Source organism: Hemitrygon akajei, chromosome 11 (assembly GCF_048418815.1).
Source record: "Hemitrygon akajei chromosome 11, sHemAka1.3, whole genome shotgun sequence".
NCBI lineage: Eukaryota > Metazoa > Chordata > Chondrichthyes > Myliobatiformes > Dasyatidae > Hemitrygon > Hemitrygon akajei.
The window spans coordinates 98,976,050-99,002,010 of NC_133134.1; the positions used below are offsets into that span (position 1 = coordinate 98,976,050).

Below are 25,961 nucleotides of genomic sequence, written 5' to 3' on the forward strand. Positions count from 1 at the left end.
TACACCTCCCGTCGAGAATACACAACGGGGTAAACACTACACCTCCCGTCCAGAATACACAACGGGATAAACACTACACCTCCCGTCGAGAGCACACAACGGGGTAAACACTACACCTCCCGTCGAGAATACACAACGGGGTAAACACTACACCTCCCGTCGAGAGCACACAACGGGGTAAACACTACACCTCCCGTCGAGAGCACACAACGGGGTAAACACTACACCTCCCGTCGAGAGCACACAACGGGGTAAACACTACACCTCCCGTCGAGAGCACACAACGGGGTAAACACTACACCTCCCGTCGAGAGCACACAACGGGGTAAACACTACACCTCCCGTCGAGAATACACAACGGGGTAAACACTACACCTCCCGTCGAGAGCACACAACGGGGTAAACACTACACCTCCCGTCGAGAGCACACAACGGGGTAAACACTACACCTCCCGTCGAGAATACACAACGGGGTAAACACTACACCTCCCGTCGAGAGCACACAACGGGGTAAACACTACACCTCCCGTCGAGAGCACACAACGGGGTAAACACTACACCTCCCATCGAGAGCACACAACGGGGTAAACACTACACCTCCCGTCGAGAATACACAACGGGGTAAACACTACACCTCCCGTCGAGAGCACACAACGGGGTAAACACTACACCTCCCGTCGAGAGCACACAACGGGGTAAACACTACACCTCCCGTCGAGAGCACACAACGGGGTAAACACTACACCTCCCGTCGAGAGCACACAACGGGGTAAACACTACACCTCCCGTCGAGAATACACAACGGGGTAAACACTACACCTCCCGTCCAGAATACACAACGGGGTAAACACTACACCTCCCATCGAGAATACACAACGGGGTAAACACTACACCTCCCGTCGAGAGCACACAACGGGGTAAACACTACACCTCCAATCGAGAGCACACAACGGGGTAAACACTACACCTCCCGTCGAGAGCACACAACGGGGTAAACACTACACCTCCCGTCCAGAATACACAACGGGGTAAACACTACACCTCCCATCGAGAATACACAACGGGGTAAACACTACACCTCCCAGCGAGAGCACACAACGGGGTAAACACTACACCTCCCGTCCAGAATACACAACGGGGTAAACACTACACCTCCCATCGAGAATACACAATGGGGTAAACACTACACCTCCCATCGAGAGCACACAACGGGGTAAACACTACACCTCCAATCGAGAGCACACAACAGGGTAAACACTACACCTCCCATCGAGAGCACACAACGGGGTAAACACTACACCTCCCATCGAGAGCACACAACGGGGTAAACACTACACCTCCCATCGAGAATACACAACGGGGTAAATACTGCGCTTCTTGTTGAAAGTGCAAAACGGGTTAGATGTTCAGTGTAAAGATAGTGAGTCACAGTAAGCACTTGTGAAGCCTACCCACCATCACGGCATATATCCAAAAAGGTGCCGGAAAAGGGCCAGTAATATCAAGAAGGATCCCACTCCCCTGCTCATGGACTGTTTGTCTCACTCTCATCAGGGAGGAGACCATGTGACATCCACGCCAGGACCACCAGACTCAAAAACAGGTACTTTCCCCAAGCAGCAAGGCTGATCAACACCCCCACCCACTAACTCCACCACCACTTTATCATTTCCTGTCAGTCATCGTACGTATAGCCTAGTGCCACTTTATGGACAATCTGTGTATATCAACTGTCTTATGTATTTTCATTCATTATGTTTTCTATCTGATTGAGTTTTTATTGTGTTGCATAGGATCTGGAGTAACAATTATTTTGTTCTCCTTTACCATCTTGAATCTTGAAGGGGAAGGTTGGTAGGAAACAGGAAAGAGGGTTGAGGAACTTATCCCAGAGCAGGGGTCTGTACAGTTTACAAGCAGAGCAATGGCCGCCCGAGGTGTGTGCGGCAGGCACTGGGGCCTATTGGAAACAGCCATTCTGGAGCTTGGCACCACTGGAGAGCGGGATCAAACCGGGCTCTGTGACCACACCGGGAAGTGGCGGTCAGCCCTGACCTTTGGGGGTGGGTGGTTTCTGCACCACGAGAGAAGATAGAGACAGAGATAGAATATTACTTGACAACGGTGAGAACTAGGACCCCGAGACTGCACTGGATGACAGTCCAGAGCTCCGGGCAGAAAGGATGAACCATCGTGAGCATTAGGACCCCGAGACTGCACTGAGAGTTCAGAGTTCTGGTTGGAGAGCGAGACTAAACTATGGTGGGCACTAGGACCCCGAGGTTTAGATGAGTGATCTCTCAGGGTGGGCACTAGGACCAAGCACGGCAGACAGACCCAAGACCACATGGCTACATAGCGGGTGAGTGCACTCAGCTCTCGACGAGACCGAGTGGCGTTGGCCTTCTGTGCTCTCTGTCCCTATAGATGATCTTGGGGCTGACCAGGGCAGTGGGCTAAGTATTGACCGTTCCCGCGGGCAGTGACTGACTTGTTCGGCTTTGAGGGTCAGTTCGATGAAAATCTGCTGCAGCTTCTCGTTGACAAAGTTGATGCAGAATTGCTCGAAGCCGTTCCTCTGGAGGGGCAAAGGGAAAAGTGGCAGTTAGATAGGGCGCAGTGCGAGGGTGTGCAGGGGCACGAGCGCGCGAGAACAGGGTGAAGCGGGTGCGAGTGTGACTATGTGAGAGTTCGAGGAATGCAGATTTGGGTTGGAGAGTTGGGGACGTTAGTGTGTTGGAGGGCTGGGGCGTTTGCTGACTGGAGGTTTGGAGGGGTAGGGTTTTGAGGGTCAGAGTGTGGAGAATGAGAGTTAAGAGTTTAGGGAACTTCTGAGAGAGAAGCCTTAGCATGGGGACAACTGTGTGAGGGAGAAGCAGAGCGATTACGGGTGAGCGAGGGTGAGACAGACCACGGTGGTCTGCGCTGTTGAACCCACGATTCCTCCCAGGTAGCTTCACCGTTCCCACCTGGAATATCTCGAAGCCGTAGATATCGAGCACTCCGATGTTGAACTCTTCGTGGTCCTTCTGAATGGCTTTGTTGATGGCCTGGGGAGGAAGCGGTAGGGCCAGCAGAGACTCAGTGGGCGGGAAACAGACTTCACCCACTCTTCTCCCAAACTCAATACGGTCAACCCCACCCCACACAGTTCTCAACCCCAATCCACACCTTCCTTAAACGATTCCCCCACCCTCCCAGCCTCACCACGTTGATGCCCAGGAATCACACCAATGCCTCTATTTACTCAGGAGGCTGAGGAAATTCGGCATTCCCCCGGTGATCCTCATCAAGTTTTACATGGCTTGAAATTAGAGCATAGAACGCACCCTGTCTGGATACATCACGGCTCGAGATGCCAACTGCGCTGCCTATGACCGTGAGAAAGTGCAGAGAATTGTGGACACAGCTCAGCACGTCACAGGAACCAGCCTCCCCTCTAAACACTGCTCACTGCCTCAGTAAAGCAGCCAACACAACCCAGACTGCACATTCTCTCATTGGGCAGAAGGTACCACCAGCCCCAGCATGGACCAGCTGGATCAAGGACAGCTTCTACCCACTGTTATTAGACCCTTGAACGACCTCTCATTTACTCAGAGATGAACTCTTGCTCTCCCTTGTCTACCTCAGCATGACCTTTACACTTCATTTGTCAGCCTCTGTGTTCTCCGTAACTCCATTATGGCTACTACCAGGGGGCATAATTTCAGGGTGATTGGAGGGAAGTGAATGGGGATGTCAGAGGTAGGTTTTTACATAGCGAGTGGTCAGTGTGTGGGACATCCTGCCAGGGGTGGTGGTAGATACATCAGGGACATTTAGGAGACTTGTAGATAGGCACGAGGATCAAAATCAAAATCAGCTTTATCATCACTGAGCTACATCGTGAATTTTTATTTTTTATACATGTAAATTTAACTTAAATAAGTAGTGCAAATGGAGAGTGAAATAGTGAGGTGGTGTTCAGGGGTTCACTGTCCACTCAGAAATCTGATGGCGGAGGGGAAGGAGCTGTTGCTGAAACACTGAGTGTGTGCCTCCAGGCTGTGTCTCCTCCTTGGCGGTAGGAATGAGGAGAGGGCATGTCCCAGACGGTGAGGCTCCTCAGTGATGGATACTGCCTTTCTGAGGCATTGCCAGTGGAGGGTAAAGTAAGGCTACGTCCACACTAGACCGGATAATTTTGAAAACGCCAGTTTTGCGTAAAAACGATAGGTGTCCACACCAAGCGTTTGTGAAAATACCTCCGTCCACATTAAAACGGGTATTTGGACGAATCTCCTCCTACTGGGCATGTGCAGGACACATCTACAGAAAACAAGCGACACGTTTGGTGTTGAATCTTGCAGTGAAAGTGCGCGTTTATGCAGTTACAGACTGGAAAAACTTAAAAGGAAATTGCCAAACGACGGACAGCTGTTGGCTCTCGCGCAGGAGGACTTAAAACTATAAAAAAACCAAATACTCGAGCGTATGGAGGCAACCGACAGGGAGTTCACGGACAGTATGACTGGACCCATGACGAACATTGAAAAACTGATGAACTCATTTGCATTAATAAAGCACCTTGTTAAATGTATAAAACATGTCTGCATCAGTGTTATCTTGTATTTCCATACAATGGTACATTAGGCTGTTACACACCTATTGTCAGAGAAGTACTTTCATAAATAGGTAAACCACCTTCATACAAGCAAGGACAGAAAACAGGGCAAAGTGATTATACTTATTCAGTAAATTATGGGTAAAAGTGTTTGGTGAGTACATTTCTAACTCTTCTGGCTTCAGTCTTGTTGCCGTCTGTTCTGAAATTGTTAGGTTGTGTGGGGGGTTCCGTTCAGGAGAACAATGAAATGCCGCCATCTGTTCTGGCACGTCATGACAGCGTTTCTAGAAATCTCCGGTTATCCCGTCCACACTACTCTTGCCCAAGCAGCGTTTTCAAATTTACACACTCTGGAGGGCGTTTTAGAAAATCTCCATTTTTGGGGGAGGAAAATGCCGTTTCAGTGTGGATGGAGGGTCAAAACGAAGAGAAAAAGCTTCGGCTACGGATTTATCCGGTCTAGTGTGGACGTAGCCTGAGCAGGAAGGGTTAGATTGACCTTAGAGTAGGTTAAAAGGTTAGCACAACATTGTGGGCTGAAGGGCCTGTACTGTTCTGTGTTGAGTTCTTCTGTGTGGAATGTTCTGTCTGGATAGCACACAACGTTTTTTCATAATCTTTGGTACATTTGTATATAATATATCAATTCTAATAGCAATACCAATTCCCTGCCCTCCGAAGTCCCAACCAACTCCCATCTGTCCTCCTACCCCCAACCCCTAGACACCCACGTTTGTAACCCCGATGCCAACACTCACATCCACCAGGTAGTCGAACAGTCGGGCGTACAGCGCCTTGGACAGGGCGTCACGAGTGAAGTTGGCCTGCTCCACGTTCAGGGTTACATCGATGGTCTCCGACTTGCCACCCCACTTACTGTCCATGGTGCGGCTGATCAGCTTCTCCTTCAGCCTCGCCTGGTCTATGCCCAACAGGTAGGCAGGGAAGGCGAGGACTGGCGGGGGGGGGGGGGGGGGGGGGAGATGGACAGGCAATCACCAAAGACGGGCTTTCAACTCCACCAGACTCGTTCCTGAGGCTTCCTCTCTGCACCCCACTCCCAGAACTGCTAATCCGACAGGCAGAACGTTATTGCCGTTAACAGTTACTTGTGTTGAGTAACTGAGCCAGTGGTCGTCACCCTCTCCCCCAGCCCACTTCCTCCAGACCCCTCATGGCCCAACTCGCCCCTGCCCAGTCTGAAAACCCCAGAATATCCCAGTGGGCAACCATTTTAATTCCTATCATCACTCCCGTTCTGACATGTTGGTCTGTGGCCTCCTCTTCAGCACAATGAGGCCAATCTCAGGTTGAGGGAGTAACGGCTCATGGTCCATCTATGTAGCTTCCAAACTGATGGCATGAACATTGATTTCTCCAACTTCTAGTATTTTTCCCTCTTCTTCATCTCCCCACTCAGGCCTCCTACCTCTTCTCCTCAGCTGCCCCTCACCTCCCCCGGTGTCCCTCCTCCTTCCCTTTCTCCCATGGTCCACTCTCCTCTCTCATCAGATTCCTTCTGCTCCAGCCCTTTGCCTTTCCCACCTATCACCTCCCACCTTCTCATTTCACCCCCTGCCCCCTCTCTCACCCAACTGGCTTCACCTATCATCTTCTAAATTGCCCTTCTTCCGCTTTCCCCACCCTCTAATCCTGGCCTCTTCCCCCTTCCTTTCCAGTCCTGATGAAGGGTCTCGGCCAGAAACATCGACTGTTTATTCATTTCCATAGACGCTGCCTGACCTTCTGACTTCCTCCAGCATCTTGTGTGTGTCTGTCTGCAGACGCTGCCTGGCCAGCTGAGTCCCTCCAGTATTTTGTACGCGTTGCTCTGAAATGCCACCTCCGGCTCCACTGACCTGCACCCTCTGGCCCTGAAGTTGCAATCCCAGTCTGATCCCACCCCAGTAACTGGACCCCATATCATCCTGCTGTATGGTCCCCATTCCATCTCGCCCTAGTGACCAACCCTATCCTCAGCCCACCAGCTTCCTGCCTGCTAGTTAGCACTGATCCACTACCCTATTACCCCTCAACTAAGCAGGATTGACAGCAATTAACTATCACCTCCAATCCCAGAGTGGGCTCCTTCCCCTCTACAAGCCCTCACCCTGGCAACAGGCCATTCCCTCAGCAAACAGACCCCTCCCTTGCCCCTGGCAACCAGGACCCTGGAAACTCTTTCCTCCTCAGCACCCCATGCCCGGCAACTGGGTCCCTCTTTGACTCTGGTGACCGGGCTCCCCTCCTGGCCCTCGGCAACCAGCCCCTTCTCCCCGGGAACCAGGCCTCTTTTTCAGGCCCTGTTTGCCCAGGTTGTCGCGGCGACCGGTACTCACAGTCCTCGCTCTCCACCACAGCGTAGTTGCCCTCCTCCTGGAAGGCGATGTTGCCGAGGTGAAGGATCCCGGCCACGATCTGAAGAACGCTGGTACGCTCGCTCGGGGAGAGCCCAATCACCATCATGGCGTTCTGGAGGGGAAGGAAGTGGGTGACGCTGAACACAGCCATCCTTCTTCACCTCACCCTCCCCCAGTGTCCCCCAACTCCACCGAAAACCAACTGACCCGGACAGCCTCCAACAATAAAGGCAGCACTCGCCCCGAGGGGGGTGAAAGAGTCCAGCCCTGAAGCATGAAGTGGTGACACAGACAAGGGCACAGGATGTCAAAGAGGGGGGCTTCGAGATAGTAAAATTATTTCACAGGGAGAGAAAGAGGGGGGGAAGAGAGAGATGGAGAGAGAGGAGAGAGAGAGGAGAGAGAGAGGGAAGGAGAGGGGGGAGAGAGAGAGGGAAGGAGAGGGGGGAGGAGAGGGGGGAGGAGAGGGGGGAGGAGAGGGGGAGGAGAGGGGGAGGAGAGGGGGAGGAGAGGGGGAGGAGAGGGGGGAGGAGAGGGGGAGGAGAGGGGGAGGAGAGTGGGGAGGAGAGGGGGATGAGAGAGGGGTGGGGAGAGAGGGGGAGGAGAGGGGGAGGAGAGGGGGAGGAGAGGGGGAGGAGAGGGGGAGGAGAGGGGGGAGGAGGGGGAGGAGAGTGGGGAGGAGAGGGGGAGGAGAGTGGGGAGGAGAGTGGGGAGGAGGGGGAGGAGAGGGGAGGATGGGGGAGGAGAGGGGGGAGGATAGCGGGGAGGATAGGGGAGGAGAGGGGGAGGAGAGTGGGGAGGAGAGTGGGGAGGAGAGGGGGAGGAGAGGGGGAGGAGAGGGGGAGGAGAGGGGGAGGAGAGGGGAGGAGAGGGGAGGAGAGGGGGAGGAGAGGGGGAGGAGAGGGGGAGGAGAGGGGGAGGAGAGGGGGAGGAGAGGGGGAGGAGAGGGGGAGGAGAGTGTGGAGGAGAGGGGGAGGAGGGGGAGGAGAGGGGAGGAGAGGGGGAGGGGTGGGGAGAGAGGGGAGAGTGTGCAGAGAGGGAGGGGAGAGGAAAGGGGTAGGGGAGGGAGAGGAAGAGGGTGAAAAGAGGGAGAGGGAAGGAGACAGTGGTGGTGGTAAAAGGGAGAATAAAGAAGTAGGAAGAGAGAGAGAGAGACAAGGGGAAGGAGAGAGGAGGGGGAAGGGGAGAGAAGGGGGAATGGATGGAAGGAGAGGGGGACTTGGAGGAAGGTAGGGGGCAGAGAAGTGGGTAGGGGAGGATGGAGAAATGGGAGTGGAGAGTTGGGGGAAGAGATAGGAGGGAAAAGTAGGAGAGCGAGTGACAGAGTGCTGCAGCTCACGGGGGCCCCGCAGTCACCCCGGACGTCCCGGAGAGAGAGAACTCACCAATGTCTCGGCAAACTCCTGCCTGTCGCTGACATCGTCGATGTTGTAGGTGGCCGACTGGTTGAGGTAGTAGTAATATTCAGGTGTCGTCACACCCAGGTTTGTCCTCTCCTCCGCATCTGCCCCCTCCAGCAGCTGAGGTGGGGAAAGGGAGTGAGGGATATGAACGGTGGGGAAAGAGGGGAGGAAGCGGAAGGGCATGAGGGAAGGTGAGGGGCAGGAGGAGAAGGGAGGGGGAGGGGAAGGAGGAGGGGAAGGAGGAGGGGGAAGGAGGAGGGGGAAGGAGGAGGGGGAAGGAGGAGGGGGAAGGAGGAGGGGGAGGGGAAGGGGAGGGAGGGGGAAAGATGGGGGATGGAAATTGTAAGAAGGGGAATGGGTGTAGGGAGTACAGATGTAGTGAGAGGATTAGGAAGATTGAGGGCAAAGAGGGACACAAGGAGTTAGTTGAATGGCAGAAACAACTCCCTCTCTCCTCCCCCACTGTCCATCTGTACCAGTAATTCCACTGTCCATATCCCTTCCCTGTAAACTCATTGGAAATCCTCCTGCCCTCTCCCAGACCTCACTGAGTCTTGCCTCTTCCTTTGTCTCGAGCTCCCTCACTCCCACCATCACTTCTTGAATCCATGGTCCAACAACAAATTGCTTGGGTTCAAACATCTTCCTCCCAACTTCAACTTCCAACTTTCCCACCTAATCTACCTTCAATTATCCCCTCTGCCTACGACTCTCCGCTACATAATCAAACAGTGGCCTTTGTGCTGATCTTTTAACCTACTCTACAATCAGTCTAACTCTTTGCTCCCACGTAGACCTCCATTGGTCTTTCATCCATCTTCCTATCCAAGAGTCTCTTAAATGTTCCTAATGTATCAGCTTCTACCACCACTCCTGGCAGGATGTTCCAAGCACCCATCACTCTTTGTGTAAATGTTGACCTCTGAAATCCCGCCTATACTTTCCACCAGTCAGCTTAAAATTATGCCCCTTGTATTAGGCATTTCCACCCTGGGGAAATCTCTGGCTGTCCTTTCGATCTGTGTCTATTACCTTATGCACCTCTCATCTTCCTTCACTCCAAAACGAAAAGCACAACCTATTCTCATAATGACGATGCTCTCCAATTCAGACAGCAGCCCCTCTAAAGCTTCCACATCCTTCCTATAAGTGAACACAATCCTCTGGTCTAACGAGAGTTTGAAAGAGCTGCAGCATTACCTTGTGGCTCTTGAACTTGATAATGAAGGCCAACACACCACACACCTTCTTAACCACCCTATCAACCTGAGCAGCAACTTTTATAGACGTGGACCCCAAGATCCCTCTGTTCCTCCACACTGCTAAGAATCCGGACATTAACCCTTTCAGAGTGTATCACTTTACACTTTTCCAGATTGACAATTTTCAAGCAATTCCACCATCCCATGAGGGGTAGGGGGCAGGGGGCAGGAGGCTGTTTCCTCACCTGGTAGTAGATGTGGAAGTTGCGTTCCCCAGGATTCTGCGACACTACCCGGGATTTCTCCAAGAGGAAGTTGGAGATCTTGCCCCCGTCCGGTTCCCCACCCCGGCTGAACTGGATCTCAAAGTATTTGCCCTGAAACAAGTTTCAAGTTCAAATTCAAGTTACAAGTTTAAGTATCATTCAACCATACATGAATATAGCCAATGGAGACAGTGTTCCTCTGGGGCCAAGATGCAAAACACATTACCAATAGCACGCAGCACACTGCGCATAGCAGAAATAGCACATATGGCTACAATTTCAGAAAACGTATACAATCACAAAGAGAAAATAAATAATATAGCCCAAGTTGTCCTGGTCCAGGTTGTTCTTCCATTGAGTGAACACTAGAGGGCAGCACTAAGCAAACACTAGAGGGCAGCACCAAGTGAAGACTGGGGGGGGGGGCAGCATCAATAGGAATGGCCAGTCCCCAACCCAGTATGAAATTTAGTGGCACACCGCTGGCTCCAGGGTCTCCTTCGCCAACAACCACAACAGACAACTTCAAAGCATGCGGGGCTTATCAAGGCAATGCAGCTCCCACATCATCGGTCTCTCCAATGACTAGTGAACCGGACTTGCAGTATTTTAAGTCACCTATGTCCAACGGGGTCTTGTGATGACAATAAAAACAGGTGGGAGAATCGATGTTAGATAGTCCAGGTTGGCATGCCCAGCAAAAGCATCATGAACACCCTTGGTGTGGCTGGACATATACAATGGAGAGAGGCTGTTAGATTGTCCCAGGCTGGACTGGCCGCCCAACCAGCTTGTGGACTAGTTTGCGTATCGCCTTATGGTGCTGACCGACAACATAAATGGATGCAACATCCACGGTCGACCCTGGCCAATGGAGGGGCCCTCAATCAAACAGCTTCTAACTAAATAAATTCCAATTGGCTAACAGAGACAGAGAGTATCCAACCGGACACAGAGTTTCTGTTTCCCAGGGTTGAATTGTCTAATGCCAGAGGGCTTGCATTGAAGGTGAGAGGGGGTAGGTTCAAGGGGATGCAACCTGATTGCCAGAAGTCGCTTCCGTTGTGACTGGCTGATTTCGAGACTGCAGCTGCTTTTCCCATCAGATAGCGTCCAGTTTCAGTTATCCTGAGTACATAAATTAGCACGTGGAAGGGGCGTGCTCTCCTCTTCCTTTGCTTTAGGCAATAATGCACTAGATGATTGGGAAGATATGTCCTGCATGTACTTGTAAGTATGTCTGTTGGATATTCAGGTTTGTATTGTCTGTAACATGGGGAGCATGAACGTTTGGTCGTAATGTTACCAGTTTGTAAATAAGTGATTAATATATCCATGTGAAGTCAGTGCATTTCCCGTCTCACTTGCCGGACCTGCAAACCTGATTCAGCATTACATTTGCCGCTGTGAGCAGGGTGTGGCTACTTGGGTAGAAGTGCATTTCTTTCAGCGGTTATTTAAAGGAGAGGGTCCTCAGTATGAGAAACACAGAGCCTCCGAGAATAGTGTGGGCTTTGGAAATCTTGCTAGTTTACTGATGGGTTACGGGATGCTGGTAGATTGGTCAGACCGGTTAGATTTTGCCAGGGTTGACATGGGACACCACATTGTTTCTATATTTAAATCGTTGGGTTTCCCCAGAATAGTAGATTCTGCTTTCTGGCTTTTTGTGGCAATTGTAAGACACCAGTGTAAAACGATTGAGAGTCGTAAGAATGAATTGGAGGGTCCCAGTCAGCGCTGAGTGAATCATTATTGATGGCTCAGAGTAGGGCTGCGAAGTTAGAAGATATGAATATACAGATAGCCTGTCGGCTAATGAAAATAAAGAGTTTAGAGGCAGCTTGAAGGACCAATCGGGAACCTGATCCCGTTAAGGTTCCAGCCATGTTGAGATGGGGCGATGATCCGACTGTGGAGCTGGGAGATGGAGGTGTCTGGCTGGATGATAAATATGAGGGAGGGAGAGAGAGAGAGAGAAGAGTGGACCCCTCAGTTTAATTCTTGAGATGACCACCTTCTCTCTGTGTGTCTGAAACAGTACGGGCCGGGCCAGTAATTACGCATTCCCACAGCCACCGTGGGGGGCGGGGGGGCACTGACCCGCAGGGGGAGAAAGCGCAGGAGTGTGTGGGGATCGTATAATGGATACCTTCAAGATAGCAGAACTCAGAGAATTCTCCACTAATGAATTTATGAGTTTAGGGGACAGGTACAGACCAAAGGCTGGGGATTTTTGGCCACGTGGTTACTGAGGATAGGGGATGAGGGAGGTACCGGTGTGAGCCTATCTAATAGAGAGATGGGTGCTTTAGGAAGCCGATCGTCCCAATACGTGATCAATAATGCCCTGAGGACACTGTTTGTTTCCCTGAACATAATGTATCACTATGGATTCAGGTAATGGCAGCAGTTAAACTGAGGTATCTCACTCTTACTGAATGGAATTAAAAACCCCAAGTGTAATGGAGAACAGAAATATACCCCCTTAGTGGTATCCCGCCGGAGAACATTGAATCAACTTCTGGAATGGGGGGGGGGGGGGAACACATGGTTACGGAGGCGGTTTTCCCAATAAAACTCTTTAATAGCACCAGCTGTTGGTCATTCAATTATTAGAAGGATAGAGTATGTATAAGAGGGCATGTGTAGCCAAGTACGAAAGTTAGATAAGTAGATGGGGAGTGGGGGGGGCAGGATTATCCTGTAAGTAAATGTTTTTATCGCTGCTTAAAGCTGGGGTTCTGGAGGAGCAGGTAAATGGGGTTCCAACACCCATCCTCAGTGCAAGGTGGAAATGCTGTCAGGAGGAACATGAAAGGGAGACTGGGGAAAAGGTCATTCTTCACATCCTCAGCCGATAAGGGTTCCTTTTGTCCTCTGCCAGATTCCTCACACTCCATTCAAAGGGTATTGGCTAACGTTCACCTGGGGCTGGTTAGTGGCTCATTGTTGAAGGGAGGGGGGTCATACGACCTGCATCCCTCTTGTGAGGCGTGGCCGCGAGCGTGTTTGTGTGTGTGTGCGCGCGGACTTTGGCTTTAAGAGACTCTGGATGTGCTGGGTCCTGCCCAGTTGGCTTTACCTTATCAGTTGTTCTCTGATAAGTGCTGTCTCTCTCTGAGAAATTGACTGTTTTTTGCAGTTCCATAGGAAGTTTTAAAGAAGAGGAATATAGCTTTGTGATTTGTGTTGTGTGCTTTGTGGTCTAATCTGTTACTTTCTTACTTGTTTCCCCATATAATTGGTTTTAAGAATGACTCATTTTTCATACTGGCGGTATGAAATTTGAGTAGAAATTTGGGCAACTTTATTCTGGATATGAGATGTGCAGATTTCAGAGGGAATTGAGCATTTGGAGAGCAATGTTTGTAATTCTATTGTTTTTGTGCTTTGTAAATGTCCAGTGATTAATCAGGAGCAAGTACATTTGTATCTCCTTGCTTCACAGAATGCTTGGATGGAGTGGACATGGAGACGATGTTTCCATCGGTACGTGAGCCGAGGACCACGGAATATCCCTTTAGAAGGGGTGTCATGGTAGCACTGTAGATCGCTTGATGCTTTATAGCACTTACAATCAGGGTTCAATGTTTGTACGTTCTCCCTCCGGGTGCTCCGGTCAGGGGTAGTGAATTGTGGGCGTGCTCCGTTGGTGCTGGAAGCGTGGTGACACTTACGGGCACATCCTCAGACTGCGTTGGTTGTTGACTGTGTGTTGTGATGCACACATGACAAATAAGGCTGATCTCTTTAGCAATCTGAGGAGGAATTTCTTCAGTCGGTGGGTGCTGAATTGTCACAGATGGCTCTGGAGGCCAAGCCCCTGGGTGTATTAAAGCAGAGGTTGATAGTTTCTTGCTTAAAGGTTACAGGTGAGAATGGGTTAAAGTTATCAGGCATGATTGAATGATAGGACTGAGTCGATGAGCTGAATGGCCCAAATCCACTCCAATATTTTGTGGTCAGTAAATTCGCATTTCGTCTCTTCTGACCCCCCTCACAGGGACCAGGAAGAGCTTTTAATAATATTTGTTCCAAAGACCTTGAAAGGAAATAAGGGTACGTACAAACCGGCTGGAGTTATTGTTCCGCACAGTCTTTGCGTTCCCAAAGGCCTCCAGTAAAGGGTTGGACTTCAGGATGATATCCTTCACTTGCTGTAGGAGACAAGCAAACAGGAAACGGGTCAGTCCCACCCGCGCAGAGAGATCAGTCGCGTGAAGAAACGCCAAACAGTCAGTGTCCTGTGTTTTCAAATGCCCCACTGCTACCCTTGGCCAAGTCACTTTACCATTCCCTGTCAGAGTCACTGTATGTTCAGAGATTCCTGCACGTACAATGAGCCAAAGTAGAGGGTGGGGGATCTGCGAAATCCTAAGGCAGCACGGTAGTGAAATGCTATTACAGTTCGGGGCGGCCTCTGTACGTTCTCCTCGCAGAATGCGTGGGCTTTCTCCGGGGGCTCCGGTTTGCTCCCACAGTCCAATTGGGCTAGGGTTAAATCAGGGGTTGCTGGCTGGTATTTCCCGCTGTGTTCCAGTAAGTGAATAGATCAGCTGATCTCACGGTATATCAGGCTGCAATACTTGTACGTTGCGTTTTATGAGAATGGTTTTAGTATTTGTTAGGCTCGTGCTGCATCAGACCAGGACTTGCTCTCTTTACACCAGTGAATGACAATGAACAAGCTGGAGTCGTGAGAGGAACCGCGATCACCGGAACCAGCCTCCCCTCCCCTCCGTGGACACTGCCTACACTTCTCACTGCCCCAACGACCCCACCCACCCCGGACATCGTCTCTTCTCCCCCCTCACATCGGGCAGAAGGCACAGAAGCCTGAAAGCTCGTACTATCTGCCCAATTACCATCAGACTACTGATCAGTTCCCTGGTACGAGAAGGTGCCCTCACAACCTACCTCCCAATTGTCTCCCTGCACTGCACCTTCTCTGTAACAGAAACTACTTATTCTGCATTTTGTTTTTGTTTTTTCCTGTGTAGGGCAAACTACTGGAGTTCTAAATGATCTGTGTGGATGGCATACAAAACTAAGCTTTTCACTGTCCCCTGGTACAAGCGGGAAGGGAGGAGGGAGCGAGAGTGGGGGAAGGGGAGAGGGTACGGGGCAAGGCAGTGACGGAGTGTGGAGGGGGAAGAGGGAAGTGAACGGACAGAGGGGAGGAGTTGAAGAGCCATCCACACCAGTGACCTGTTTTATCTCTGAGGTCGGGACGGCTGCGAAGGGGTGCTGGCTCTGGGTCAGTGCCAAGGGGGCAGGAGCGTTCCCCTCGGTCACTGGTGTTCACAGTCTCTCTGGGGAGGTGGCCAGCTCGCTCAGTTGCCAGCTCCTTTCACAGAATACTTCCAGCGCCATGTGGGAATACAGACTGAGCTGAAGACAGACTGCTCGAACCGGGACAGAAAGCAGTGGTAGAGAGCAGCAGGAGGTGATTGTACTGGAGTTGGCAAAGGCAGGGAGCTGGAGAGAGGGTGCTGAAGTCAAGGTAAACATCTTAGGAGGGCAGGAGGCAGCATCATGGAGTAGGGAACAGAGCTGGAGTCCACTTCTCCTGGGAATGCTGGAGTGATTGAAGAGCTGGGAGCAGCGGTGCCCCGAAACAAGTTTTCCAGTCGGTACACGGATGGGTCGCCAAGGTAGCAATGCGATTACTGTGACATTCTTACAGCTCTGGGCATCAAGAGTTCAATTCCGGTGTTGTCTGTAAGAAGTTCATACGTTCTCCCCATGGAATGTGTGGTTTCCTCGGGTGCTCCAGTTTCCCCCCACGTTTCTAAGACTTGCTAGTTAGCATGTCCTGTTCTAGGCTACAGTTAAGTCGGTGGTCGCTGGGCACTGAGGCTCGAAGGGTCAATTCCACACACTCTTTCTAACTAAATTTAACAAAATAAAAATTCTCCCGGCCGCGGGTCGCTTCTGCAGGCTGTGTGCCATATGTACATTACGTGCAGTGTGCAAGGCCACAGCCCCTATTCTCACAACTGTGGGACCCGTGGCTCCTGGAGACGGGCAGTGGAGAGTTCTGCCTGGACTGGGTAAGATAGGTACCCGTGGCTCCTGGAAACAGGCAGTGGAGGGTTTTAGAGTTGGGCAGTGGAGGGTTCTGGCCAGATTGACAATGTTCAGGGAGTATATCCGTGCCTGGTGAGCTGTGAGGAGAGAACATGCTGTGTCCACTGGGAACACAAAAGTATATAAGACCGTTGGCCACAGTGGAGGATAAATGCCATCTCGATAAGGATGGGAATGTGTTAGTTTAGTCTGTGAGAGTCATGATTTGCCTGATTTTGTTTGTAACGTGATTGTACTGTGGTGGTTTGAATTCATAATAAATGTACTTTTGTAAAAAAATAAGAGCTGAGACACAAAGGGCAGAGGGAACGGTCACATGTCCTCAAGCAGAAAATGGAGTAAGAGGGGCCAGACTGTGGGGCTTCTGACGACCTGTGAAGTTCAGAATGACCTCCAGAGAGCAGAGAGATTCTACAATACACCACCAAACTACCCCATCCACCTTCCTGCCCCTTCACCTAGTCTCCCCCTACCTCACCTCCTAACTCTCCCTTCTGCTCCCTTCCTCTCCAGTCCTGAACATCGACTGTTCATTCCCCTCCATAGATGCTGCCTGACCTGCTGAGTTCCTCTCATAACGTTCTCTGCGTGTTCAGCATCTGCAGAATCTCTTGTATTTAACATTTCAGTAATCCTGTCTGTGTATATATCGTATGATTAAGCAGGCTTGTTCATTTAATAGTTATCAGTTATATGGGTAAAAAAATATGTAAGTTGCATACATCATCCTGCTGCCTCGAGGCGTGTGCCCGCCTCACTGAAAGTAAACACAAAGTTAGACCCATATTCCTGGACTCCCGTGTCTTCCTTTGAATTAGTTTAATGCGTTGAACAAATAACACGCTTGTGTTTATAATTTATTCAACGACAGTTCAGTATGATCTACTGAATTCCTGTGGAAAGTGGTCGCAGGTCAGACGCACAGGATCGTAGGGAGCTGCAGGGAGCAGTGGACTCAACCCTCCCCACCATCGGCAGTTTATGCAGGAGACGCTGAAGATCCACCACCCCCCCACTCCCCCGTCCAGGCCGTGCCGCCTTCTCACAGCTCCCATCGGCCAGGAGGCTGAAGTTCCACCTCAGGAACGACCACTTCCCTTCCACCGTTGGGTTCTCCGACCAGCCGGCACAACCCACATCACTGCCTGGGTGCGTGGCACTGCAGTGGAGTCCGTTTCTTTTAATTCCAGTTGGGCTTTTTCACGTTCAATTCGTGTTCCTCTTGTCAATGCAGCTCATCCTGATGCTCTGAGCCTGTGTGCTGCCACGGCTGGGTTTCTCATTGCTCCCGTGAGTACGTGGAATTCTGCTGTTTTGTTTCACTTTAGAACACGGAGTGGACCCCCCCGGCACTTCGAGCTGCAACCCCTGACGACCCCAACTTAACCCGAACCTAATCACAAGACAACTGACAATGACCATTAGCGGCCCAGTAGCGTAGGGGGCCAGCACAACCGGCTCAGTTCCCACTGCTGCCTGTAAGACGTCTCCCTGTGACCGCGTGGGTCTTCAGCGGGGGCTCTGGCTTCCTCCCACAGTCCAAAGACGTGCCAGTTGATAAATCGTCCCGTGAACGTCGTGGCTCAAAGGGCTGAATCCGCACTGTATCTCTATAAATAAATAAATCCACCCGGAACATCTTTCGACCGTGGGAGGAAACCGGATAACCCGGAGAAAACCCAAGCGTTCCATAGTGAGGACATACAGAGACCCTTTATAGAGGACGCTGGGATTGAACGCTGAGCTCTGATACTCAGAGCCTCACGCTACCATGGCAACTTAATAAGCTCGACTGTGACTTCGAGGGGGCCCGCGGTGATGAACGTGGAGTGACAGTCCATGATGATGAACTTACCTGAACCTTGGGACCTCCTCCCGACACCTTGGAGATGTAGCTCATTATGAACTTGGCGCCCACTGTTTTGCCAGCTCCACTTTCCCCACTGTAAGGAGAGAGGGCACAGGGTAAGGAGAGAGGGCACAGGGTAAACTGAAGTATTTATATTGGCAAAGGAGCAGGGTGGGCTTTTCACTCAAGGGAGGGGCTGGGGAGAGCAACGAGGAACGGCTGCTGGAGCTGTCTTTGTGTTGGGTTCAGGAAGGATGAGGAGTGTTTGGAAAAGGGGCAGAAGAGGTTCGTCGGGATGCTGCCTGGATTAGAGGGGATGAGCTGCAATGGGCTATGGCATCATACAGCAAGGAACTAGGCCCTTCGGCCCAACTGGTCTATGCTGATCACAGCAGTCACCCTGCTAGTCCCCGTTACCTGCGTTCGGCCCATAACCCTCCCCTCCACAGACCTATCCAAATGCCTCTTAAATGTTTCAATTCTACCCACCTTGACCACTTCCTCTGGCAGCTCATTCTCGGTACTCACTAACCCTCTGTGTAAAGAATTTACCTCTCAATCTCTCCCCTCTTACACTGCGTCTGTTAGGTTCCACTCACATTCGTGTTCCATGATTCTTCTTGTCACTCAACTCTCTTCCCTTGTATTTCATAATTTATTTACTTAGCAATACAACATGGAACAGAGGCCCTTCTGTCCAGCAACCCACCTAATTTAACACTATCCTAATCACCAGACAACTTACAATGACCAATTAACCTAACCGGTACGTCTTTGGACTGTGGGAGGAAACCAGAAAACCTGGAGGAAACCCACGCAGTCACGGGGAGAACGTACAAACTCCTTACAAACGTCACCGGAATTGAACTCCAAACTCCGATGGCCCAAGCTGTCACCCCATCACGGAACTGTTCCCACAACCCATGGACTCACTTTCAAGGACTTCATCTCATGTTCTCGATATTTATTGCTGAATAATAATATTTAATTAATATAATTTTCTCTCTTGTATTTGCAGAGTTTGTTGGCCCTGGCACACTGGCTGCTGTCCGTCCTGTTGGGGTGATCTTCCACTGGCCCTGTTTGTGTTTCCTGGATTTATTGAGTCTGCCCACGAGAAAATGAATCTCAGGATTGTATATACCGACTTGTACGTTCATTGATAATAAATTTATTTCGAACTTTGAGTTTGAATAGCAGCATGTTAACTGCTACGCTACTGTGGTGCTCCTAAATTTTAACAAATCATTAAAATTATTTTATATTAAGATAGGAAATTAAAGAGAGGTTGGACTAACTTGGGCTGTTTTCTTGGGAGAAAACAGTTGGAGGTTATGGATGGACGGCCAGAATGTTTCTCCGCCAGGGCAGATGCTGGATTGAAGGCGAGAAAGGGATGAGCGAGGCATGTTTTATTTCACACAGAGAGAGACGGCTGCCCGAAACGGGCTGCTGGGTGAGATAAGAAAGTGGCCGTGAATATGCAGGGACGGAGCGATTGGGTCACATGCGGGCAAGAAGGAGTTAGTTTAATTTGGCATCATGCTTGACATAATTATGGTTAATATCAGTTATTACCCTTCGACCATCAGGTTCCTGAATCAGTGTGGATAAGTTCACGTACCTTAATACTGAACTATTCCCACTACCAATGGACTCACTTTCAAGGACTCTACAGATTATGTTCCCAACAATATTTATCTATTTATTTTACACACTTTGCCTTTTGCACACTGGCCATTTGTCGGTCTGATTGTAGTTTTTCATTGGTTCTTATTGTGTTCTACTGTGCCTACTCACAAGAAAATGAATCTCAGGGTTGTATTATTTCATAATAAATTTACTTTGAACTTTTTAAACTTTGAAAGTATAGGATGATGTCAAAGGTTGTTTTTTTTTAAACACAGAGTGTGGCGGATGTGTGGAATGCCCTGCCGGGGTGGTGGTAGGGGCAGATACATTAGGGGCATTTAAGAAACTCTGAGATAGTCACATGGATGACTGGAAAATGGAGGGGAATGTGAGAGTGAAGAGTTAGATTGATCCTAGAGCAGGTTCAAAGGTCAGCACAACATTGTGGCTGAAGGGCCTGTAACAAGCTGTGATGTTCTATATTCTAGGGACAGAACATTGGTTCTTTATGGTTGTCATAGCTGGGGGGGGGGGGGGGAGCACAGTGGGGATAATCTACTACCTCAATAGCGTGTCTCAAATAGCCTCTGACAACCAAGTCCAGCTCTTGAGCTTCACAGATAGCTTAGCTACTAAGCCAAGCGGAAGGGGCAAAGGGGGTGGGTTACCGGCGCTTTAGAACCAGTCACTTCAGGCAGATGGGGCTCATCAGCCATGGTTGGCGGCTCATCTAGAAGAAGGATTGGATTCCAAACCTCTGCTGCCTTGTGGCTATACCCACTCATGGGAAAGGCTTCGCGAGTAAATCCCAAGGAAAAATCCAGAGCTGGAGTTCTTAAGGCAGTCCGACACTGACTGACTGGTGACTGACTGACTGACGACAAAGTGCATCAGTCTCTGCCGTTCCTTTGGGTTCATCAGCTGGGTGGAGAGGGGCAGCCTGCTGCGTGTTGTAGTGCCCTAACTCGTGTGTCAACATACTCAACTAGGTCACAACATCCATGGTCAACGTCAACCCACAGAGGCTTCTACCGCCAGGACTTAAGAACTTTTTAAAAGCTATTATTAATGCTTTTTGAGATAGTGATTTAGATGCATATCATATTTTTTACTGAGTTAAGTATTGTATGTAATTAGTTTTGCTACAACAAGTGTATGGGACATTGGAAAAAAGTTGAATTTCCCCACGGGGATGAATAAAGTATCTATCTATCTATCTCCAGGAAGAGTGACTCACAAACTTAAAGGATAAAGACTATCCCCCTGAGCCCAGCTTTGTTCTGTGTGTAACTGCACATCCACTGGTGATTTTTTCTATTTGAGGAGGAGATTAGCAATGGGCTACACACCTCGGGGAAAGAAGCAATGCTTCACAGAGAATGCAAACCTTTTCGATCTGGGTTCGGGTTTCCATCGTTGACAAGTTCTGCCGGTGCTACTTACCGTTGAATTGCGTTTATTGTTATTTGCACAAGTACAATGAAAATCTTGCTTGTAGCAGCACCATCGGCACGTAGATTCAGACTCAGGGAGGCTATTCAGCCCACTGGGCTGCTGCCAGCTCCTAGGAAAAGAATCGGGGGGGGGGGGGAGTCGCGTGGCCTCGGTTATGTCGTGGACCAGACCCTCATGCAGTGGGGTCACCCGGGGAGGAGATGCCTGAGGCAGTGTGGTGCAGCAAGCGTCCATGCTTAGTTGGGGACTAGCTCCTCCTGTCAGTGCTGCCCTCCAGTGTTCGCTCAGTGTAAGACAAGCTGGAATGTGTTCGTCTGCGGCTGCACTAGGGTGAGATGAGGAACTGTCGCAGGCTTGTTCTTGCAGAAACATCGCTCCAGGACAATATCCTATGCAGCTTCAATCTACAGGCCAGGACACTCTGGGACTTGTGCTGATATTATTATTTTTGTTGTAACTATGTTTTTCTGTTATCATAATTAAATGTACCCGATGTGCCTTGTTGCGGTGTGTAAATGTTGCTACTATGCAGAGCACCTTGGCCCTGAGAGGAACTCTGTTTTGTTTGGCTGTATTCCTGTGTATGGTTAATGACAATTAACCTTGAACTGTCCTCCCTCTCCTCTCCCAGTCTGCCTACTTACTTAAGACCACCGCTCCTACTGGAGTACATGCCCCCAACAGCAGCTCACCGAAGCCCCCCGTCCTGGGCCAGTCGTTCAGGTTGCCCCCGGGTGTCGCCCATCTTTGAAGGTCCTTCCTCTCCCAGGGACGAGGTCTTTGGAGTTTCTGTCAGCCCCATGTCCAACCTTTCACAGACCAGCCTAGAACTGTCCTCGGAGGAATTCCCATCAATTCCCTCCAGAAGTACACACCCAGCACCAAGATACCTCGCATGTGGTCGGGATTACCGATTTCCTTCCACTGTCCAAAGATGTACCACTTAGAGGGTTTTGGTCATTGTAAGTTGTCCTGTGATTAGGCTGTAATCACAAGAGGCCAGAAAGGACATCTACAATTGGTGAGTGGCTGGTGGCATGCCTTGAAGGGACAAAAGGGCTTATTCCATGCTGTATCTCCAATTGAAACTAAAACTCTGGGAAGGAACCGGAGGTGAATGTGTACACACACACACACTCACACTCACACACACACTCTCACACACACACACACTCTCACACACACATACACACACACACTGTCACACACACATACACACACACACACATACACACACACTCTCACACACACACACTCACACACACTCTCACACACTCACACACACACACTCTCACACACACACTCACACACACACACACACTCTCACACACACATACACACACTCTCACACACACATACACACACACACACTCTCACACACACACACACTCACACACATACACACACTCTCTCTCACACACACACACTCTCACACACAAGCACTCACACACACGCACTCACACACGCACTCACTCACGCACGCACGCATGCGCGCACACACACTCTCACACACACACACTCACACACACATACACACACTCTCTCTCTCACACACACACACACACACACACACTCACACTCACACGCACACACACTCACACTCACACACACTTGAACCCGAGTCTCCGGAGGCGTGAAGCTGTGGGCGGGGTAAAATGGTTTGCGTACGCCGCACATCCCGTCTGTCAGCGGACTTTACCCCTTCCCTCCCCGAGGCTGTGGTGGAGAGGGGACTGAGAGAGGCGAGGTGGCCGAGGGGGAGATGGTTACCTGATGATAACACACTGGTTCTCACAGTCGATCATCATGTTACGGTACATGTTGTCCGCCAAGGCGTAGATGTGAGGGGGATTTTCATACTGAGCCTGTGGGCATACACATATCCTGGTTAGAAACCACAAAAGCACACCAGGCGATAAGGGCCTAACTTCCCCACCAGCACATTTCTGCAGAGCACCTTGACTGTTTGCATGGCTGCCTGCTACCAAGACCCCGAAGCACAGGCTCAGGAAAAGCTGCGGAGGGTTGTAAAGTTGGCCAGCTCCTCCATGTGCACAGCACCCCCCACCATCGAGGACAAGGTTAAAAGGCAATGCCCACGAACGAACCACCCTCACCACCCAGGACATGCCCTTTTCTCATCGGCGGATCAGAATCTGGTTTATTATCACTGACACGTGTGTTATTCTGCAGCAGCAGAGCCATTCGTTAAAAAAATGATGAGTTCCAATGAGGAATATTAAAAATAAATCATGTAAAAAAGAGTGCCAAAGTGATCACGGGCCATTCGCAAGTCTGACGGCAATGGGGGGAGGTACAGGAGCCTGAAGACTCAACACTCTAGGAACAGCTTCTTCCCCTCCGCCATCAAATGAGCTGCTGGTGGAGAAGAAGCTGCTCTTAATTTGTTGAGTGACCATCTTCAGGCTCCTGTTCCTCCTCCCGGACGGTAGTAATGAGAAGAGGGTGTGACCTGGATGGTGAGGCATTCCTGTTGAAGATGTCCTCGATGGTGGGAGGATTCATTTAGAAGACATTTTGACAGGTCTTTTGATAGGAGTGGTTAAGAGGGGTATAGACAAAATGCGGGCAAATGGGACTCGCTCAGGAAGGTACCAGGGTCAGCATATGGGCAAGTTCAGCTGAGGGGCCTGCCTTGGTGCTGCCTGGCCCTGGAAAAACCAGACAGACGATTCATAGCCCATGTTTGCATTGTATTCGAGCTGCTGAGTCTCCGGCCAGGATGGGATCACAGACTGAGAGTTTGAACAGTACAGGCCATTTCAGCCCATGATATTGGGCTGACTTTTTAAACCTACTCCAAGATCAATCTAACCCTTCCCTCCCTCATTGCCCTCCATGTGCCCACGTAAGAGTCTCCTAAATGCCCGGAACGTAACAGCCTTTACCACCACCCCGGCAGAGCATTCTTCGCATCCACCCTCTGGGTAAAAAAACCTCTGACAATCTCCACTACACATTCCTCCAATCACCTTAAAATTATGCCCCTGCATTTCTGCCCTGGACGTCCACTATCTATGCTCTTATCCTCTGGTAGCCCTCTATCAAGTCACCTCTCATCCTCCTTCAGTCCAAGGATAAGAAGCCCCAGGTCACTCACACTTTCCTTATAATGGAAGGGTTATATGCTCTCCAATCCAGGCAGCATCCTTGGCAGTATTATGGGCATGCAGAAGGGCTGAGTTTAATTACTCATATGTAGTTGAAAGTGTTCTGTTTTGTAACCCCAAAACATAAATCTAATTGGAAGGAAGACATGGAGAATCCGGAGTGCGAGTCTAACTCCATTTTTACTTGCGTGGTGGCGTGATAACGTATGCCACTTATGTACTTTTACAGCTGATCCACAATACATTATGTGAACAACAAAGATAAAACAATACATTTACAATATTACTGAAATATTAAATGCAGAACAGAAGGCTGAGATCCTGGGCTGTACTGATCGAATACACCAACCACAGATCTGACAGAGGGCCTTCCTCACCACCAACAAGGAAACGAGGGGATGGGAAGATGGGGAAGAGAGGGGATAGGGAAGATGGGGAAGATGGGAAAGAGAGGGGAAGGGAGGGGATGGGGAAGAGAGGGGAAGAGAGGGAAAGAGAGGGGATGGGGAAGTTGGGGAAGAGAGGGATGGGGAAGATGGGGAAGAGGGGGATGGGGAAGATGGGGAAGAGGGGGATGAGGAAGATAGGGAAGAGGGGATGGTGAAGATGGGGAAGAGAGGGGATGGGAAAGAGAGGGGATGGGGAAGATGGGGAAGTGAGGGGATGGGGAAGATGGGGAAGAGAGGGGATGGGGAAGATGGGGAAGAGAGGGGATGGGGAAGATGGGGAAGTGAGGGGATGGGGAAGATGGGGAAGAGAGGGGATGGGGAAGATGGGGAAGAGAGGGATGGGGAAGATGGGGAAGAGGGGGATGGGGAAGATGGGGAAGAGGGGGATGAGGAAGATAGGGAAGAGGGGATGGTGAAGATGGGGAAGAGAGGGGATGGGAAAGAGAGGGGATGGGGAAGATGGGGAAGTGAGGGGATGGGGAAGATGGGGAAGAGAGGGGATGGGGAAGATGGGGAAGAGAGGGGATGGGGAAGAGAGGGGATGGGGAAGAGGGGATGGGGAAGAGAGGGGATGGGGAAGAGAGGGGATGGGGAAGAGGGGATGGGGAAGAGGGGATGGGGAAGAGGGGATGGGGAAGAGGGGATGGGGAAGAGGGGATGGGGAAGAGGGGATGGGGAAGAGAGGGGATGGGGAAGATGGGGAAGAGAGGGGATGGGGAAGATGGGGAAGAGAGGGGATGGGGAAGATGGGGAAGAGAGGGGATGGGGAAGATAGGGGATGGGGAAGAGGGAAGAGAGGGGATGGGGAAGAGAGGGAAGAGAGGGGATGGGGATGGGGAAGAGAGGGGATGGGGATGGGGAAGATAGGGGATGGGGAAGATGGGGAAGAGAGGGGATGGGGAAGAGAGGGGATGGGGAAGAGAGGGGATGGGGAAGAGAGGGGATGGGGAAGAGAGGGGATGGGGAAGAGAGGGAAGAGAGGGGATGGGGAAGAGAGGGAAGAGAGGGGATGGGGAAGAGAGGGGATGGGGAAGAGGGGATGGGAAGATGGGGAAGAGAGGGGATGGGGAAGAGAGGGGATGGGGAAGAGGGGATGGGGAAGAGGGGATGGGGAAGAGAGGGGATGGGGAAGAGAGGGGATGGGGAAGAGAGGGGATGGGGAAGAGGGGATGGGGAAGAGGGGATGGGGAAGAGGGGATGGGGAAGAGGGGATGGGGAAGAGGGGATGGGGAAGAGGGGATGGGGAAGAGGGGATGGGGAAGAGGGGATGGGGAAGAGAGGGGATGGGGAAGATGGGGAAGAGAGGGGATGGGGAAGATGGGGAAGAGAGGGGATGGGGAAGATGGGGAAGAGAGGGGATGGGGAAGATAGGGGATGGGGAAGAGGGAAGAGAGGGGATGGGGAAGAGAGGGAAGAGAGGGGATGGGGATGGGGAAGAGAGGGGATGGGGATGGGGAAGATAGGGGATGGGGAAGATGGGGAAGAGAGGGGATGGGGAAGAGAGGGGATGGG

The 25,961-nt window shown here is 50.9% G+C and overlaps 1 protein-coding gene across 4 annotated transcripts in view; it reads right to left on the reverse strand.

Annotated features, from left to right (window-relative positions):
- The window catches only part of myo1eb (myosin IEb), a 127,083-nt gene that overhangs the window by 64,505 nt on the left and 36,617 nt on the right, over positions 1 to 25,961 (reverse strand). For 3 of the 4 annotated variants that reach the window (XM_073061370.1, XM_073061371.1, XM_073061372.1), the window contains 9 exons: positions 22,640 to 22,734; positions 17,789 to 17,876; positions 13,911 to 14,000; positions 9,820 to 9,951; positions 8,355 to 8,489; positions 6,949 to 7,081; positions 5,368 to 5,564; positions 2,970 to 3,050; positions 2,492 to 2,578 (listed from right to left, as the gene is read on the reverse strand). In XM_073061370.1, the coding sequence (XP_072917471.1) occupies positions 2,492 to 2,578; positions 2,970 to 3,050; positions 5,368 to 5,564; positions 6,949 to 7,081; positions 8,355 to 8,489; positions 9,820 to 9,951; positions 13,911 to 14,000; positions 17,789 to 17,876; positions 22,640 to 22,734 (1,038 nt within the window). The remainder of the gene's footprint in view (positions 1 to 2,491; positions 2,579 to 2,969; positions 3,051 to 5,367; positions 5,565 to 6,948; positions 7,082 to 8,354; positions 8,490 to 9,819; positions 9,952 to 13,910; positions 14,001 to 17,788; positions 17,877 to 22,639; positions 22,735 to 25,961) is intronic. The other variant, XM_073061373.1, reaches the window with a different exon arrangement.